Here is a 19,277-nt window from a genome sequence, read left to right as displayed (position 1 = left end):
TGCACGGTACCGATGTTGGAATCTGGAATTTATATCACACGGAATAATTCCCGCCCAGGGCCGGACTTGATGCGAACAAAGACAACGATTATCACAGACAGAAATGATAAATTGGTTTGTGGTAAGGCAGCTTGTTTGTTTTACTGTAATTTGTGGCCGATCGAAGTGGGCTGCGTGTATTAGAAGCGATAGATAACCTATTGTATACTAGACAAAGTAAATAGTAGCAGACCAATATAAACATGGTACACAATTTACGAGCGGCGTCATTACTTAGTTTGTGAGGATGCTCTACGTATGTATTCGTTTTCAGTAAATATTTGTGCTTGATTGTAGCACTATACATTTAAACTGCTTCTTTCAACATACTTTCATATTTAAGAACAAGTCCATAAAGTATGGCTAAATACTAAATAGTAAGTATCTATCATGACATCAGAATTATGACCCGTTGTTAAGACTTTACTTAGCTATATTAACGCAAACCAGTTCCACATTGTGAAGACAATGGGCTACAAACTGGAACAACTCTTTGCATAGATTCTAACCCCCTTATTAATAAAAAGTTACAGCTATGGTGAACCTTGGATTAAAATGACATTACCATACTAAATGACAATTTAAGCCAGAGTTCAACTAGGATGTAACTTTTATTAATAAGGCCGAAGATTTCATGATTACACATACCTAACTGATTTAGGCATGTGACATAATATTTTCCGAATTCGATGTAGTGAAGATTTTGAGAAATATCAAAATACCTGCTCGTCTTATTGTCGGTATCCTAGCTAGCCACGTGCTTTAACTAGTGGTATATTATTAGCCAGTTTAAAGATTACTTAGTGTACAACAAATAATATTCCAAAGTCCGTCCCTGACGCAAAACTATCGAAACGGGAGGTATTCAGTGGATCGCCGCGCCATAAATAATGCCTGTTCGGTCGCCAGCGCACTATGGTGCGAATTAACCGAATTAGAACTAATGGACTTAAGTCTTCGTAGATTTTCGCTTCGAAATGAGCTAAGTCACTTAAGATAATGCATAGTATGTAGAGAGAGATGTCGTAACAGTAGGTAATCTGTATAATTTAATAGATTAGCGGATCACCAAGCTGCCGTAGAAAAGGTTGATTATTCCTGAGACTAAATAATCGACAAGAAAATTGTGGAATTTACCTGGACCTAGACTTAGACTAAACTATTACCTCGTACCTATAGCTACTCGTACCTAAAGAAGTAATATCAATTAATGGGATCGATCGATTTTCTTGAAATAGGTAGGCTACTGGAATTTGGTGCCTAGAAGAATGGACTCTTAGCATTGTAACTAACTGTTTGTTTACACATTGTAACGATGTAACTCAAACTAGACATATTTTATGTAAAGTGCTTAAGTAATCGTATTATTTCACCATGTACAAAAGATACAGGCAAAACTGGAGCATTCCTTTTAAGGAACTAGAAATTACACACGAGGTACTAAAGATAAGGTTACGCTATAATATGTAACAAAAGTAAGGCTGCGTGGACACGGTTCGCCGCCTGGGAACCCGGGACCCTCTGGGAGCCATGTGAACTCGCCTTAATTGTATCTTCATTATCATCTAGAAAGTCTTTGTTGGAACGTACCGTGATAACACGCTTTTTATTGTTATGATTAAAACGAGAGCTCGATAGCTTCGGTTGAAACCTCAGATCATAGAAAGAGAATAGATATGAAGTCGCGCGTAACTACAACGAGAACCAGTGTCCCCACATTTCCCCCACCACAGCTCCCACACACACATTCAACTGTGTAAAAACAAAGCGACTGAGAGTCTACGACAACATGTGCAACCGGCTTAAAAGCGCTGTGATTGGCCAGAAGGCGTGCCTTATGGCCAATCAATGGCCGCGTGACGTGACGCACACTAAGAAAACGCTAGTGAGAGAACAAAGATAAAATGGAGTCGACAAGATATCGATACTTTAAATCGCTAGGGGCAAGCCTCGAAACTGGTTTCACAAAATGCTTATGTATGAAAACCTTTTTATTATTATACGTTACTAGCTTTCCGCCCGCGGCTTCGCCCGCGTGGAATTTTGTCTGTCACAGAAAAACTGTATCGCGCGCGTCCCTGTTTCAAAAACCGGGATAAAAACTATCCTATGTTCTTTCCCGGGACTCAAACTATCTCTATGCCAAATTTCATCAAAATCGGTTGCGAGGTTTAAGCGGGAAAGCGTAACAGACAGACAGACAGACAGAGTTACTTTCGCATTTATAATATTATAGTTGGGATTATTAACTACTATCACGCATTTACTTTTTAATTATGGCGATCTGCGTACCGCATATGTTTATCAAAAAAAATGCCTATATTAGGCTTTCAACTAGCTCTTATAGTAATTACATAGTTGACAGTTACTAATTACTTCTACTGTTATTATTTTTTTTTGTAAAATCTTATAATCGCAAGTAACACATCATTTTTTTATTTAAAATTACAAAATAGAAAATTATAATTTACTTCTATTTATCGATAATAGGAAACCGCATTAGAACACGAGCACGGCACTATGTTACGACCGGCACATGCGGCCGTACTGTGTATTTTCACACGACAGTGGATATCGGAAGAAATTAAATACATTGCGCAGTAGTTGAGCATGACATAAAGTGGTTGCTAACTAAATCGTCAATGTACAAACAAGTGTGTTAGAATTTTTATCACCACTGATTTCGATATCGCAGTAACTGTTACGGCACTGAATTCAAAATACCAATGGATTTGCAATACTTACATGTAGTAAATGACTCCATTGTTCCTGTAGTTCTTCGTTTCACTTGTTTTATTGCACGTAACGACGCATTATCCAAAATATCGGAGAACATTTCCTTAGTACGACTGAATCGCCACTAACCTAGCTACGCGGCCGATGTTCGTTTCTGGGCATATCGCGGAGACACGCTCCACGCCCCCGTTTCACATCTATTCCCTTCTATGATCTGAGGTTGAAACAAAGATGTTGAATTTTCTATGAGAGATCTATCGAAAGTTTCAATACCTACTGTCTTTCTTTTAATTTTCCTCGTGCAATAGGTAGGTACTGACTTTTATTATGTGCCAGTGCGAATGATTCACAAGTTATCATCAGTGTTCTTACCGTGAGTTTACCTGTGTGCTCGCTAGCGATTGCGTAAAAAAATACAGACTGGTACAGGCTAGGTACTTTCAAGAACTAAAATCTTTATTGAATTTTTTGACGCAAGCTAGCGAGCACACCTAACATAAACTCATGGTAAGCACACAGACTTTTTGTCTTTGGTCAATCGGAGAGGAACGTCTCAAACTCGATTAGGATACGATAGAATTTTCAGCTGGCGTCAGTGTTCTCGAATTTTTCTTTCGTAGTAGGTAGGTACGAGTGAATAGGTATTTTCTCAAGCAAGCTCAAAAGAGCCAGACCTTTATTTCATAAAATATTACATAAACTGTTTGCCAATATTTTATATCAAACACCTACTCCTGTCTCGTACCTACATAAATTATAGCCTGTTGAAAGATTAAGCGTTGCCTATAGAAATGCTATCGAAGTATCACGATTTAACAAGGAAGAAATAAGTATTTTATTCATACTACGTATTTTGAATGTCACAAATCAAACGAAGCCCAGGATTTACAAAACAGAGCAAAATCGATTTATTAAACTGAATCTAAACTTTCTTTTTATGTAAGACAATGCAGGTATTTGACCGTAATCGAACCTGGTGTTAGTTGAGATGCAGTCTTGGATGGTACATATCTGCCCTGTAACTCAGGCTTACAGCTTATACAGGTTGCGTTGAATATGTTGTCTAGCTAGACAAAAGCAAAATGGGCTTCGGTCCCAAAACTCAGGCTTACAGCTTATACAGGTTGCGTTGAATATGTGTCTAGCTAGACACAAGCAAAATGGGCTTCGGTCCCAAAATGCCACATAAGTAGCCGCCAAGTTTGCAGGGGACGGTAGTGTGACCCGGAGTCGAGGAAGCCATGTCTCAGGGGGGACGTTTGTCAACGAACCTTCGGTTAGCCTGTCCCGATAGTTGCGCACTTTTTGCCCGGGCAAAGAGTGGATTACATATGTAGTCCACCGACTACCGAAACGTTTTTTGTGTTTCTGGCTTTTTTATCTTTAGACAGAAATGTTTTTTATTGTAATTCTTGTCAATTTCACCATAATACAATTACAAAGTTTAATTTTTTATTCTGCTTTAAAAGTTTTACCTACAGTTTATGGATATTTATTTAATATTAAAATACCCAGCAAACAAGAGTAAAACAATTTTGATAATCTATTTCTGTATCAGCATTTTATCTACGTTTTTATCAAACTATACAAATATTGTTGTATACTAATATAAATAAATACATAATATTATTAAGTTGTTAGTAAGCTCTACTCTAACTTCAGTCAAACATTATGCCAACACTCGATAATAAAGTTACGACTCAGCGTTTACTTAACGAACTTTAAGAAAAACTACGCCTTTGAGTTTAACCGAGTTTCCGTTAATAGTTTGATAGCTTTTAAATCCCTTGAAATCCCGCCTTCATACAATATTCGTATTTATGTTTTGTTATGAATCTAAATTGAGCTGCTTTAGGCCTTTATGGAAGCTGTATGGAAGATGTATGGAAAAGTAATTGACTAGCTGTGTTGCACCATCTTACTTTAACTTTGTCAAACGTCAAAAATCTGTCAAACTCCATACAAAAAGCACCGGTTATTGTTACTGTTACGCTTAAAAGTGGTGCAACTCAGCCTTAATATCCGCCATGTGAATAAATTGTATATGCTTTCCTGTGCCCCCTACACATACCAGCTCTTAGACTGATTCTCATTACATTTAAAATCACAGTCAGTGAGTTTACCAAGAACACTACTTTAGAAGCTCTTTTCTGCCAGTATATAAAAAATAGTGAGGTTAGTATCTAAAAATCTGTTGCTATTATCGAGACGGCATATCGATTGTCCCATCATAATTCCGATGGCGTCGGACGTGTGTTGGTAACGAAATTCCCGAGTCAAGGACAATCGGCGATTAGCATGCGGCGTGCGATGTATCGAATTGGCGGCAAAGGCTTTGCAGAATCGAGCTCATGTGTTTGGTATTGTTCAGAATTCGATTTAAAACGAAATAGGCTTACTGTTTGGAGCGGAAAATCTTGGAACGCAGCATCCTAATAAAGCAGTTTTGACACTAATCGTGTCAGCGTCACGCTTCGCTGTTATGTGCTTCTTAAAAACGGAAAGTACCTACCTACTGACCTGTTTTAAAACATCTATCTAAGGACATTTCCCTCTCTCTTTGTGTCTGTTTTCTTACCATAAAGCAAAAAATCGCAGGAGGTGCCTGGATGCGAGCGGCCCAGGACCGGTCTTTGTGGAAATCCTTGGGGGAGGCCTTTGTCCAGCAGTTGACGTATTTCGGCTGAAACGAACGAACAAACGAAGCACAATTATTTCGCACCTGTTTTGAACTACCATGAAGAAAAATTCGCTAGGAAGACAAAAGGTCTAACTTTAAAGCATTACAGTATCGCAACGCTTGCTTAATTAAAACAAGCCCGCGCGTGTTTAGAAGCAACATGCAAAACGAAAACATCAGTTAAAGCTGTCCTAAGCGATTTTCATCACCTGACGCTATCAGACGTTAATCCGACTTTCCCCTGCTATCTAAATAACTGAAAACTCCAAGGAAATACCCTGAGTGATTCAGCCTGCGTGCAAACCATGCACTCTTCGACACCGTAATTATAATTCAGTGTTGTTGCCAAAACTCGTACCGGTAATGGAGTGTGATAATGAATCGCAAAACAACGCTGGCTAAAAGCTCGGGCGATTTCCATACCGTTTACGAACAATAATAATCAATCAAGGCGCTTTTAGTGGTGAGAAATCGTACGTCTGCTGTAGTGCAAATATCGATAAAACTCGCTATCTATTTGGGGTGATAGGAAAAGGCAAAATATAGTATTTTCTCGAGCTTCTCTCTAAGGATACTAGTACAAGTTAAAGGAAAGATAGAGCTGGTAAATACATCAGTTTACAAAGCGAAGCAGTCCTCAGGAGGATTTTAATTTCATTTTCATCATTGATTTTTAATGATAATTAATGGCGGTGGCAAATATTTAGCGACTACCACTTAAATTACATTCATTCGTGAACTAAATTACATTACTACCATTTGGGTAAAAATTGAAAAGTACCTAAACTCCTTTAATCTCTATGTCGCTGTCATTGCAAACACTTCTAAGGCTTTCTATCGATACCTAATCTAATCGATACTTAGACATCACTACAATCGAGTCGTCTCCACGCTCGGCTGGTAGTTGTGAATCGCGGCAATTAGGCGCCATATTGCTTCGCCCCTGCTCTATGACTTCCCAACTTATTTTGGCGCTTTTATGAAGTAAGGTAAGAAACTGAACGGGAATAAAAGTATTCTGTAACATATCGGTGTTTTCTGTTATTTATTACTGTTTGTGAGGGTATATGAGTAGGTAAGAGAGCTGTAGGGCAGTAATGGCGAACCAATGGCATGCGTGTTATTGATGGTACTACACGACAAAATATTATGGGTGAGCTACCGACCGAATAAAATTTATTTGTCATCAACGACAAAAGAGCAAGATGTGTTTCTGACAGTTAAATACATATTATAATCGTAACAAAATTATTTGACGGCATCGTTTCTTTAGAAAAATAATTGGTGTTTTGTCACTCCTGCTTAGGAAGGTTTTAATGAGCTGGTGTAGACCTATTTTTCTTCCAAAATAAGCACCGTATTACACAGGTTAAAGTGTTAAGCTAAGTATGCATGCCGTATCGATTGCAACAGACTCGTTACTATATTATTTACATAAATTATGAGTAGCACAGGAGTTTCTCATAGTCTCCAATTAAAGAATGCCTAAGTGAATAAGTAAATATAAATAATAATACCTATTCATAATTTCTGAATGGCTCTAATAAAATAAGTGTGCAATTTTCATACTATGGTTTATGTGCATAACTATTTATTTATTCGTTTAATAAACCAACTTTACTATGCGATCGGATGCTCACTGCGGATATAATAAAAGATCAGCCGTGATCATACCTTGCGAGTGCAGGTTCGATGACCGGTTAGGCAAAAGGTGAAATAACATTCATTCAGTTGATGGCTCTGTTAGTTACGGTTATTAACTTATTATTTAATTGAATAAAGTGATGGTTACTCACATACTATACTGGTTTCTAGTTTCTATATTGTACAGTCGTCAGTACCTACACAAGAGGATCGAGAAACTATACCTACACCGTTGTTGCAAAATATTACATAGGTACTTACTTATTAAGCTTGATGTGCCAAAGACGCTAAAACACTTTAATTTCTTTTAGAAGAATTAATACGAATTTTCATAACCATGATGGTATGATGTATGGTAGTCTTCTCAGTGGCGGATTTACCAATACGCCAAGTGGGCCAGTGCCTAGGGCGGCAGATTTAGAGGGGCGGCAAATTTAGTTTTTTTTTACAGGAAAAAAAATATATAATTATACGAATACACAATCCATATAAATGGACTTCTTGGCGGGAATCTGAAGCGTCATGTTAGCGGTTTTGTTTTGTTTCCTCAAATTCGTGTTTAGGCGACTATTAATGTGTAATAATGGTGGGTTATTAACCATTGAGTGTTCGTGAACGAGTGTGGGCAAGTGAAGCAAAACAGTGCATCGTGATTCTTCGGGTTCTCTCAAGTTGTCCATATGAGGTCTCAGTAAAGCACCACAACTTTACTGAGACTCAAAGGGTGGGAAGGGGTATCATCTATCATCCTTCATTATATCATTACTTGATCTCATTTTGTAACTCGTATCACATAAATACTTGAAAATGGCACAAATCAAGTCGACCTCGACGTGTATTGCCAACATCATCAAAAAAAGAAGAAGAAGAATCCATATAAATAAACGATTAATAAACGCACTGTAATATATACTTAGGTACATGTGATCATGAATTTTAAAATATTCCAATAGCGTTTCAATAAAAATAAAATAAAAAACTCGTAACACAGGATCTTCGGAGCCTAGCACGAGCACCATCTCTCCACAACTTCGTGTATATTGTTTTACAGGGTGGCCCAGAAGAAAATTCACTTTTGAAAATTCAAGGAAAGAAACTGTACATTTTTGTAGAACTTTAGCTATTGCAATTTAAAGGAAATTTAGTGCAATTTATTTTACTATCTTTTATAAATTTTATCGTAGGTACATGTGATTCCCTTAACGTTTACAACATTCGGTCAACATACATCAAAATTTTGGAAAACTTTCGTAAGCGCTCCTGCATACGACGCCGCTACCGCGGCGGCGGCGCGGCGGCGGTTTTACTCGATGCGTATGAACAGTGTAGCGCCGCGGCGCGGCGACGGCGCGGCGGCGGCGCGGTGGCGGCGTCGTGTGCAGGAGCCCTTAGAGTTACCTCAAAATGGATTCAGGATGGATGAATGCTGCAGAGTTTTTGGATTATTAGAGTATACTCTGCTCATAAGAATTTGAGGTTGAGAGCCATCTGCGCTCACCTATTGTCCGGTGAAGCTGAAAAAGCCGCTCACGGCTATCAGCATAGTCCGTCCGAAAAAAAAAAAAAAAAAAAAAAATAAAAAAAAAAAATCTGCTCATAAGGTAACCCTACAAAAAGAAGTCTGCTGGAATGAGATTAGCGCTTCTTCGAGGCAGTGAGATTTCACCACTGCTTAATTGGTTTGTTGCATTGAAAGGATGATTAATTTTTGAGAGCGCTATACTGGTAGGCTGAAAAGCTTTTTGATTTCAAAGCTGCAAGATTCGCAAGGTTATGACCGGAGCACTTGGTTTCATCATGATGGGGCTACGTGGCTTACCACAAAAAAATAATTTCAGGCAGGGGTGACATCTCCTGGCCACCAGGAAGCCCTGATCTCACTCCAGAAAATTCTTTTTTGTGGTGTTACATTAAGAATAGAGTATGTACTTTTATAATCCAACAACCATGCTGCTGTTTTTAGGTCAACATTAAACTCTTCAGTACATAGCGGGTTGCAATAATAATCTAGTAACTGACAGAAATATCATTAAGTTCACAATAAACTAATAACGGGATTAAACTAACATAATGAATTTCAAAAGTCAGAAGGGGCGGCAAAAATTGAATGGCCTACTAGCGGCAAGTTTGTAAATCCGCCACTGAGTCTTCTGTTAACTTTCATCCCTTTTTAATCTGCTCTTTTTCCTTGCGTCCTTCCCAAGAAAAACCTACAGCTCTATGTCAGACTTCATCAACATTGGTCCAGCCGTTTAATCGTACACGTAACGAACGCATCGCTGCTATGTTTTGCTGTGTAATCAACGCAATTCCGAGTCAAAGGCGTTTTGTTAACTTTTTTTCCTTGACGCTTAAAATTCGACATTCGATATTATCTATTCAAAATTTCGTTTCGTCTATTATCCCGACGTCACGGGTGGAATTTTAATTTCGATTTGGGGTCGACACCCTCGCTGACCCCTCCCCCATGTTCCGAATGAGTCACTCATTCGCTAACTTATGGGTTCCCAACCAGTGGTCCATGGAACACCGGTGGTTCGCAGGAGCTAACTATTGTGGTCCACGAACGATTTTAAATTTCGTGACCTCCGCATGAGATGGATTAGTTATAAGTTTAATAGTCCTAGAATTACCGAACTTGAATGCAAGCTTAAAAATTATATTGTCACTTAGTTGATTTGGTATTTTGATTTTTTAAATTTAAAAAAATGAGCAATTTTTAAATACAAATTAACTAATAATCCCGTTAACCCGTGTCCCGTGGTAAGCTAAATATGCTTATGTTAGACTGGGTTCACCACAATAGTACCGGCCGGGGATCGAACCCGCGTTCTTCGGACCACGAATCGGCCAGTCCGACCCCTGCACCATTCGGCTATCGTGGCTACAAAGGCTATAAAAAGGTCTTCCTTTCAAATAATACTTATCTTAGAGTTTTTGGTTTTATTTGCGACTTTTTTTTAATGATTCCTGCGAAAGCGAAAAATATAGTAAGAAAAAGTGGTCCCAAGTCCAGAAAAGGTTGGGAATCACTGAGTGGTGAGTTAAACTCATGCCGCACTAATACTCATTGCAGTTTCGCTCGATTTTTAAGTCACGGGCGAGCGAGCAAAAAGCAACTTTGGACGTTAACGAAATTCATATTTTTACATTTAGACGAGCAGTTGATCCCGGGCGAGGAACTGAGAATTTTCTTTGGCGCTCCATTTATTTACTGTCAAAGTTTAACCACTGAATACTGAATAACCTAGGGTTCTTTAAGGTACTGTATTAAAACTTTGATATTTATTTAGGTACTTTGCATACGTGAAGGCATTTAGCGTCTAAAAATTACCTAACTCCCTCATCCATAAAAGACCGTTGGGTGTGACTTTGGCCAAATGGACTCTTCGTAGCCATAAAAACTAAAAAAAAATACGTCCAAGTGGTAATTTACCCTGCTCATAAGCCGTGCAACCAGAGTGCAACCCCTGATGCCTTTGCCACATTAAAAGAAATGTTAGCAACGAAACGCCCTCACTATCAAACTTTTTGTTATTTCACCAGACATTTTTAACAGCGCATAATTTGTAGCGAGTGCTGGCAACCTTTGCCTTTCCTTCCCCCGATAAGTAAATGACTCACCGCCCAACTTGTTGTGATAGCAGACATTACACTCGAAACGACTTCAGTTGCAGCGCCGTGAAACTAAGTTTGTTTGGCAATTAACTTAGCCTTGGTAAACAAATATAGATCAATCTACATCAGACAGAAATAAATAAATACACTTAATATTAACGAAACAAATATTAATTTTACATAACCTATTATCCAAATTATCAAATGAGTTAGGTAAAGGAATAGCTCCTAATAACTGTATAACTTTTGATGTCTTTGCGTCTTTGTTCTGGAATGAAAAGAAAATAAAATGTCATATTTTCCCGCGGTATTCTAAACTTTTTTTACTGCCAGCCAGTGTCACTATTTATTAGCATTTATCTGAAAATCACACAATTTATTACCAAGAAACCTCTACTTTATACGTTAATGACTCACCGTCGCCGCCCAACTTGCTCGCGATAGCAAACATTACACCCGCAACGACTTTCAGTTACAGTGTACAGTACTAGTACACCAAGTTTGCTTTGCAATACAACAACATACACACATAACCAACATCGTAGAAGTGTATTGTAAATATTATGTCCGGTTTTTGACATTTGCTTTGCACTATTTGTTTTAGAAATTGGATTTTTGTGTTTGATGCAGTCGATAAGAGGTATACTACGAAAATTAATACTTTTTATTAAATTTGACTTTTTATTGGTTTCCGAAATATGTGATTGTGTTACTATAGTATGTAAAAAAGTGTCGAATTTTTTTTTTCACAATAAATCTCTATCTAAGGTAAAAAAAGAAGGACCTACTTGTATTTATCGTTCTATTCATAACCAGCTAAATAATATATACTCCCATACAACAATCATAATAATACCTTATTGTGTTTACAGGTACGAAATTACTACTAATCTTGCATCCGTGTTCCTTTCCCATCCTGCTCTACCTAGTGATACCCTTCAAGACAGAGCAGGATGCACGATCACAGATGTCACGGATGGATCGCTAAAGGCATCAATTAGCATGGGATATCTGATGGTAGCCGTCAATGGTGGTCGGTGGTAATTAAACATACTGGTAATAGGTGCTTTTGTATCTGTCAGAGTAAGATTATGGTGTGTTTACTTTGAACGTCGTAGCAATACGATAGGAATACACCTTTATCTCTATAAAGGTATACTTTTACTTACTAAGGCTGAGTTGCACCGACTTACTTTAACCGTAACATTTTGACAAGAACTGGTTCTTTTTATATGCATTTGACAGATTTGTTAAAGTTAAAGTAAGATGTTGCAACTCTGCCTAAGAGTATAAGAAGTAGTAGTTCGTAAAGCAACGTTGTTTCTCATAACAAGGTAGTTAGTAATTTAAAAAATCTACGAACAACATCTTGTACCATCAATTATTGTAACAAGCACGATATGATCATGCCAACATTCGTTATCCACGTAAAAGATTGTAACAACTTCCACAATCTCTCAATGTTGTAGAAAAACAGGTAAATATGAGATGGTAGTTATTAGAAAATAATGGATGAAATCATCATCTTTATAAGTTTCAGATTGATTGATGTATTCAAATAGTTCTTTTGGCACCAGAAATCCATCAAATAAAGGTCAGTGGAAGCTAAAACTAAGCGTCAGGAACAATAATGACTTTATAATCGAACTGTTCAATATGCTGATTCAGTGTTTTCGACCTCACGCGTCGATAGCGTAGTTTGATCGAAACTCCATGTTCATTCGACGGTGTAGTACGCAAGTTCGAATTCCGGCTAGTGTTTTTAAGGTAGAGCAAGCTTTAATAAGTGTTCTACAAACTGCCTACCAGTAATAAAGAATTTAAATAAGATATAACCAAACTAGCTTACCCGGCGATCTTCGTACCGCTTATGTTCATTCGTTCGCTTCAGCCAAATGACGTCCACTGCTGGACAAAGGTCTCCCCCAAGGATTTCCACAACGACCGGTCCTGCGCCGCCCGCATCCAGGCACCTCCCGCGACCTTCACCAGATCGTCGGTCCCAGGATCATTAGCATTCTAATGGTGAAAGAATCTTTCAATTCGGTCCGAAGGCTCCGAAGCTACGCCTATTCAATTCAAACGAACAAAAAACAATGAAAACATTCCTCTTTGTATTATTAGTGTAGACAAACATTGTTAATTTCTATTGATTTTTCCTATAAGTTTGTACTACCACGTATGTATACTACAAATCGCCAACTTATCTCATCAAACTTAGAAGATATCTCATGACAATAAACATCCATAATTACCGAGATGACAGCACGACTCCCATGGGATTTTATCGCCTGATTGCCAAATCGCTGGGAAGTGCCAGCAATTCTTCTTACATAGGGTATGTATGGGGTAGATCGACTGTATGGGATGCATCTAGTAATGGATTAGTGGGGAACGCTCATGTTAGTGTTTTGTGTTTTTGCAATGAGCGAGAACGAATCGGTCTTAAGTCGAGTCTATCTGGACAATTAGCCATAAGTGCAATGGTGCAAAAAATGCTCTTCGCCTAATGAATATTTAGCTATAGAGTCTCATCAGTGGATGAAAGTGCTTAAGTGGAAAAAGAAAAAAAAATACTTTATGTACTTATTTGTCACTCTGCTATTTTTACTAGTTAAAGTTGGTACCATTTTAGCTTCATTTCACGCGTTTCAAATGTGCACACATTTTCAGACAGTGTATGTATATCTACTATTATCTACTTACATACGCTTAGTGCTAAGTAGTGCGTCGTCGCCCCCTGATGCGAGCGAGCGCACCCGCGAAGCGACCTAATGCGTTTAGTCCGGATGCCTCAGACGATCTGTCGCTAGACAAGGGTTGCCAAAAGTCACTATCTAAATTCGACTTTTTGGCCTTTAATCAGAACCAGGTTGGTAGAGCTTTTCTTTAATTGCTTAACTTTACAAAATCCATGATGTCTGGACTTATTCTGATATACAACCGGTCTTTTGTCAGAGTCAAGTCTCATAATTAGATGGCAGCCCTAAGCGATTATGGCGTCCCTTTTAATCGACTTTACGAAGATATCATACGTTTTGAAAGCGCTGTCGTCAAACAGGATTTGAATAAACTACATAAGTAAGCAATTTACACTTTTAGAAAGTTTAAGGTAGGATTTACTATTCATGATGATTTTCTCATTTTACATAGAGAAGACGTCTTATTTGGCGCAAGCGTACATAGTTAAATACCATAAGCCTCTTTCTTTACACACGTCGAATGTTTTAATCACAACACATGGTCAAAAGCGGGACTTATTTTAACTTCGTACGGTCTCCTTCCATCCTGTAATTGGGTCTTCCAAAAGCCCAAAAGGCTTTAAAGTTCTACTTGCAGCCCCGAGCCAGATAACTCCCTCGCTTTGACGCATCGAAGAAAAAGCCAAACATTTAAATTAAAAAGTTGGGAGTTTTTAATCCAGAGTCGGGTTGCCATAAGTAGGCGGCTAATACACCAGAAGTTGGGTAATAAAAGTTTTGCACATACACCCGAGGGCGCTGCGCTAACCGGTTTAATGGGAGAAACTGACGGCCACAGTTTGGGGAGAACAGCCAAACATAAAGGTTAGTTTAACGGCCCGTTGGAGTGTAACTTTAAGTATTTGATAAAGTTTCGTCGCAGGTGGCTGGAAAAATGGAGGAGTAGCTTATGAAATTACTTACTTTAAGTACGGAGGTTTTTAAATATTATGGAAGTGAATTATTGTGGAATCTTTCGTACTTTTTGAGATATTTTAATTTCACTCTGCAAATTACTACGCGTGTTTTTTCGTAGGATTATTATAAAGCAAGTTCTTCTTATGAATATATAGGGTCCTAAGGACCCTGTATTGATGTACATAATTGTAAAGTTCGTTCGTTCGTTTCAGCCGAAAGACGTCCACTGCTGGACAAATGCCTCCCCCAAAGATTTCCACGAAGACCGGTCCTGCGCCGCTCGTATCCTCACCATCTCCAGGCAGGCAGGCACCTTCCGCGACGATCACCATATCAATATTTATACCTAGATTAAAATTAAAACAGTTAACAGGGCAAGCAGGTACCTACATATAAGAAGATTATGGTAAGACCATTATAATTGTCAAAGAGCTGTTTGTTCTAATTGGACTACGAGCCATCCGCACAATAATCAAACTACTATCCCCTTATGATTCATGAGATGTCAAAACGCATGGACATGTCATAAAGGATACGTCATGTGCGGCGGTCTGTCGGTAATTTGAGAACTAAATACAAAATGAACTTTATTGTATTCAACATTAGTATCAAATTCGATCAAGAAGACAGAAGCATGCTGAATTTAGATTAGTTTTGTTAATATGCAAATGGCGAATGGCGATACAGATTCGCTGTTGAAATGTCTAATAAGAGATCATTGTTTTCTATTCTGTATAATCATAATAGTGGCGATATCAAGTTCAACCATGGAACTTTATTTATTTCTCCAGCAAAGCTACTTTGATTTAGTCGCAAGAACATTGCACATTATACGTAATAACAACTATTTAGTAACTAATCTGTAGTAGTTGCACTGCAAAACTCTCTTATTTTTGGGAGAACAAGGGCAAAAAATCTAATTTAAATAAAATTTATTTACGTTTACCAGGTAGTCACTGCCCATTATGCTTTTTTACTTGTATAAGGAACTAGAAGCTGAGAAATTAAAATTTTAGTTATACTTCCATGAATCCACCAAAGACACCTGTGTAAAGCAATCGTAATCATTTGACAGTTCATAACGTACGATAAATCAGTTAAACAAAGCGTTTGACAGAATAATCGTACGTTATGAACTGTCAATGATAACGATTGCTTTACACAATTCCACCTCTGATTTGTATTCACGGTAAAAGATTATTTATCAAGAAGGGTAAAAGAAAGACAGAAAAAGATTCAAAAAAGCCCCTACTAGGTTAAGCTTCTAATATAAGCGCAATGACAAAGACAAAATAATTTCAAACAACAATTTGTCGAAAGCACGAGCCATTATTCACCGATGAGTCATTTCATCCCGCGAATCCAGATTCCAGACTCGGGACGCACAAAAAGTTGGAAAGTTCCGCTACATTCAGTTTAACTTGTAAAGTCTTTTCCGGCACGACAGAGTTATGAGCCAAGTTACGGGAAGAAAACAGAAATTTATTAGCACTATAAATCGGGATACAACTTTTCCACCGGTCAGTTGCCACTTGCCTTACTTGAACGCAAATGAAGTTTATTTTAAACGCAATTAAAACGTTAAACTTAACTTAATAACTTGCTTGGAACACGCAAAGTTTGCTTAGCACGTTATAAAGCTATTAAATTAAGGTTAAGTGTAAAGAAAGTTGATAAAAACCATTTTGTGAGTTACAATAGGTACTCATAAAGCCTACACAAGTTAATTCTTAGTACAGCTTACATACAATAAAAACATTTTACTGTTACAGTTTTATGATCACATCTACAAAAGGAAAGCAAGTCATTTTGTAATTTACTTTTATCTGAATACATAATTTGTAATTGATCGACTGTTAAAGTAATGCGTAAGATTAAGTTCTTTTATTATTAAACAGTTAGCTTTGGCATTAAAATAGCTTTTCCATTCCAACTGGAATACTAAAGTAATTCTGCCTGAGTCGATTTCACGCCTAAACTGGCTCATTGATGGTATAAGATAGAAGAGACTTACGAATCCACGCGGTTAAAGACGCGAGCAAAAGCTAGTTTAGCAAAAAACAAAACACTGTAAACGTCACTATCCATATAAAGTCAAGTTACACGTCTTAAGCTACTAGAAAAAACAATCGATAATCGAATCGGACTCGATTCTCGCGGCATCCGTCTCGCATTTATTAGAACATGTTTAAACCGTCCAATCGATACGAATGCGTAGCCGACCATCTTTTGTTGTTACTGTAGGGGATGTTTGCCCCAGCCGACCCACCCCAGTGCATTTCGTCCGACGCATTTTGTTGCGAAACAGCTTATTGCCCGATGCCTTTTGTTAACGTTCTGTGTTTTGGTCGTTATCTATAGTAATAATAGTTTGCTCGCAAAATGGTATCGCTCGTTTGGTGGAATGTTTCGAAACGATCTGCTATTAACGCTTTTGCATTAAAAAATACATTAAAGTAGCTGAAGAAAAACCGTTCACCATTATTGGATAGTTTTATGTCTTCATCTATGAGACTAACACAAAGCAATCAGCGCAAATTAGAATAACTTTATAAGATTACTTTTTCTCTACTGTATAGCAGGACAACTTTGTTCATGAGACAAGGAATAAGAAAAGAAAATTGTAATTTGTTTGAAAATAATTCAATTAACTTAGTTTTTCAAGCCACAAAAGATTGACAAGTTAGTCGTTATAACTCAGTCAGTTAAGTTTTTAATTACTTTGTGGTAAAAGAAGTTTTCCACATTCACAATAATGTCGTGGGATCCCCGCAGATCTTTAAAACAATACGCAGACCGTAAAAAATTGATTGTATTGTATTGGTAATCTGATTGAAAGTGAACTGTGAACGATAGTCTCAATTATAATTTCTCGAGGCAATAACTCAACATTCAGAAAAGTTTTGTTTTAGATAGAACCCATTAATTTTATTGAATTGATTATCCTATCTAACGATACAAAATTCAATAAAGTAACACAACTTTACCATTAAACTGGGTTTATAAATGTCTAGTAGTTTCCAGTCACTTTCAAATGAATAGCAAACAATTCAAATTTTCAATAAAACATTCATATATTCACACAATAAAAAATACTCCAATGAATGCTACTGACAACGCCACTCTTGTAGCAGAATTTTGGGCTTGTAGCAGAATGAGAAGAATAAAGATAACTTTCAACAATTTCCAATTAAACTCCGCAACACAGCCAAAATGATTATTTCGTGCCACAATTTTGCAAGAGCATTTTGACAAAGCATCCTTATAAATCCACGGTATAAAAGATACCACAGGCCGCTTCGGGACGGCAATCATTTGTCACAGGAGACTCGTTTAAACTGAGCTGATGTGCCTGACAAATTACTGACCCCGGGTAAGTATCAACCTTGATTTGCCCACGCACTGCCGTAACTGAGACTAATCTTTTTTTAACTGGTAACTATGGTCGTGGATGGAACGATGGAGCGTGCTATGCTCGGAGTTTCCCTGCGTGATCGAATCAGAAATGAGGAGATCCGCAGGAGAACCAAAGTGACTGATATAGCCCGCCGAATCGCTAAAATCAAGTGGCACATAGAGCGGAGCACGCTGGGGCAGAAAAGGTCTCGAGTGTTCACCACACTGTCTTTGTATCAAGTAATATTACAAAGGAAATTTCCTGTGTCATTCCCGCATGGATGCAACGAAATGATAGGCATGGAATACTCAGAGGTTATGTAAATAAAAAGTACTTACCTACGTTCTACGTAGATTCTGAACCATTTTCAGAACAATCAAACGCAATTACAGGATCGTAAAACTTATTACAATAAAACAAAAGACTGTACAAAACAGATTTTATCAACTCGCGCATCGAAAACAAGGTGAACATAAGGACATGTACATCATAGCCCTATACAATAATAATGACAATAAGAGCACGGAGATGATACGATTATCCAATTGCCAAGGCCGTGTCGTATGCCGTGGTGTGTGGGTGTCCACGGTTATATAAGGCTGTTTAAGTAAATTGGTGCAGTTTTTAAAATGGCGACTAAAACAGTGGTTGTGTGCTTGGTGGCTGTGGTGGTGTGCGGCGCGGCCCCTAATAAGGATGACCGTAAGTGATATGACCATATAGCAGTGCTGTAACTAGCCTTTAGGTATAGCTCCCGGTGGGAGGTTCTGTACTGTGTAAAAAAGTAGGGACCTTTTCAGGGGTAATAAAAAATCGATCATAATTCATAGCATGACAAAATGCATTAATAACCACTAATTTGTAAAGTATTATTAATTTGCGTTCTTCTGTATTTTTAACTGTCAATTAATTACCTACCTCTGAAAATTTTGTCTTTCCATTTAGACACTGTAAGTATCAGAGCTCTTGAAAAATGATCCTAGTTAAGTAATTTCTGCGCCTAGCACCTGAGCTCGGTTGGCACCACTGTAGAGGGCTCACATCGGATCATTGTTAATTAAGAACTCGAAGTCTAATTATTCCATATTCTTGAAGTTTTAGCTCCTTTAACAACAGTATTTAAGCTAAGAACACCTACTATACAAATTGACTCTTGTTTAAATTAATTTAAACAAATGACTACCGTGAAAACAGAACAACTCATTGCAACAAAACATGTTTTTCAAATATTGGCGTTTATTATGATCTAACCGAATAAATGACTATGACTCTAATACCTAAACACTGGAAATGCAATCTACGATGGTCGGGGCTTCATCAGATGTGTTCACTGTTGACTTTGACTCCTGAGTTTGAGATTTATAAATTCAGAAAGCACTAATAGCTAATAAATACCCGTATCACCGTTTCCAAAAACATTGTTCACAAAGTTTTTTTTAATAAAAATTGTACCAATTCACTTAACTTTTTGTGTTTGAGAACATCAACAATATAAACTCGATCG

General features: G+C 37.7%; 1 protein-coding gene and 1 long non-coding RNA gene across 2 annotated transcripts in view; one reads left to right on the top strand and one right to left on the bottom strand.

The window, feature by feature from the left end:
• Positions 1-19,277, bottom strand: part of LOC135071231 (uncharacterized) — a 188,706-nt gene that overhangs the window by 107,189 nt on the left and 62,240 nt on the right. The window lies entirely within an intron of this gene.
• Positions 18,401-19,277, top strand: part of LOC135071225 (calcyphosin-like protein) — an 85,514-nt gene continuing 84,637 nt past the window's right edge. Inside the window, exon 1 of the mRNA XM_063965003.1 lies at positions 18,401-18,475. Within this exon, the coding sequence (XP_063821073.1) occupies positions 18,403-18,475 (73 nt within the window). The 5' untranslated portion in view covers positions 18,401-18,402. The remainder of the gene's footprint in view (positions 18,476-19,277) is intronic.

This window comes from Ostrinia nubilalis, chromosome 4 (assembly GCF_963855985.1).
Source record: "Ostrinia nubilalis chromosome 4, ilOstNubi1.1, whole genome shotgun sequence".
In the NCBI taxonomy this organism is placed as follows: Eukaryota; Metazoa; Arthropoda; class Insecta; order Lepidoptera; family Crambidae; genus Ostrinia; species Ostrinia nubilalis.
Note: the sequence above shows the minus strand (reverse complement) of the source record. Positions and strands in the feature narration are given on the sequence as shown.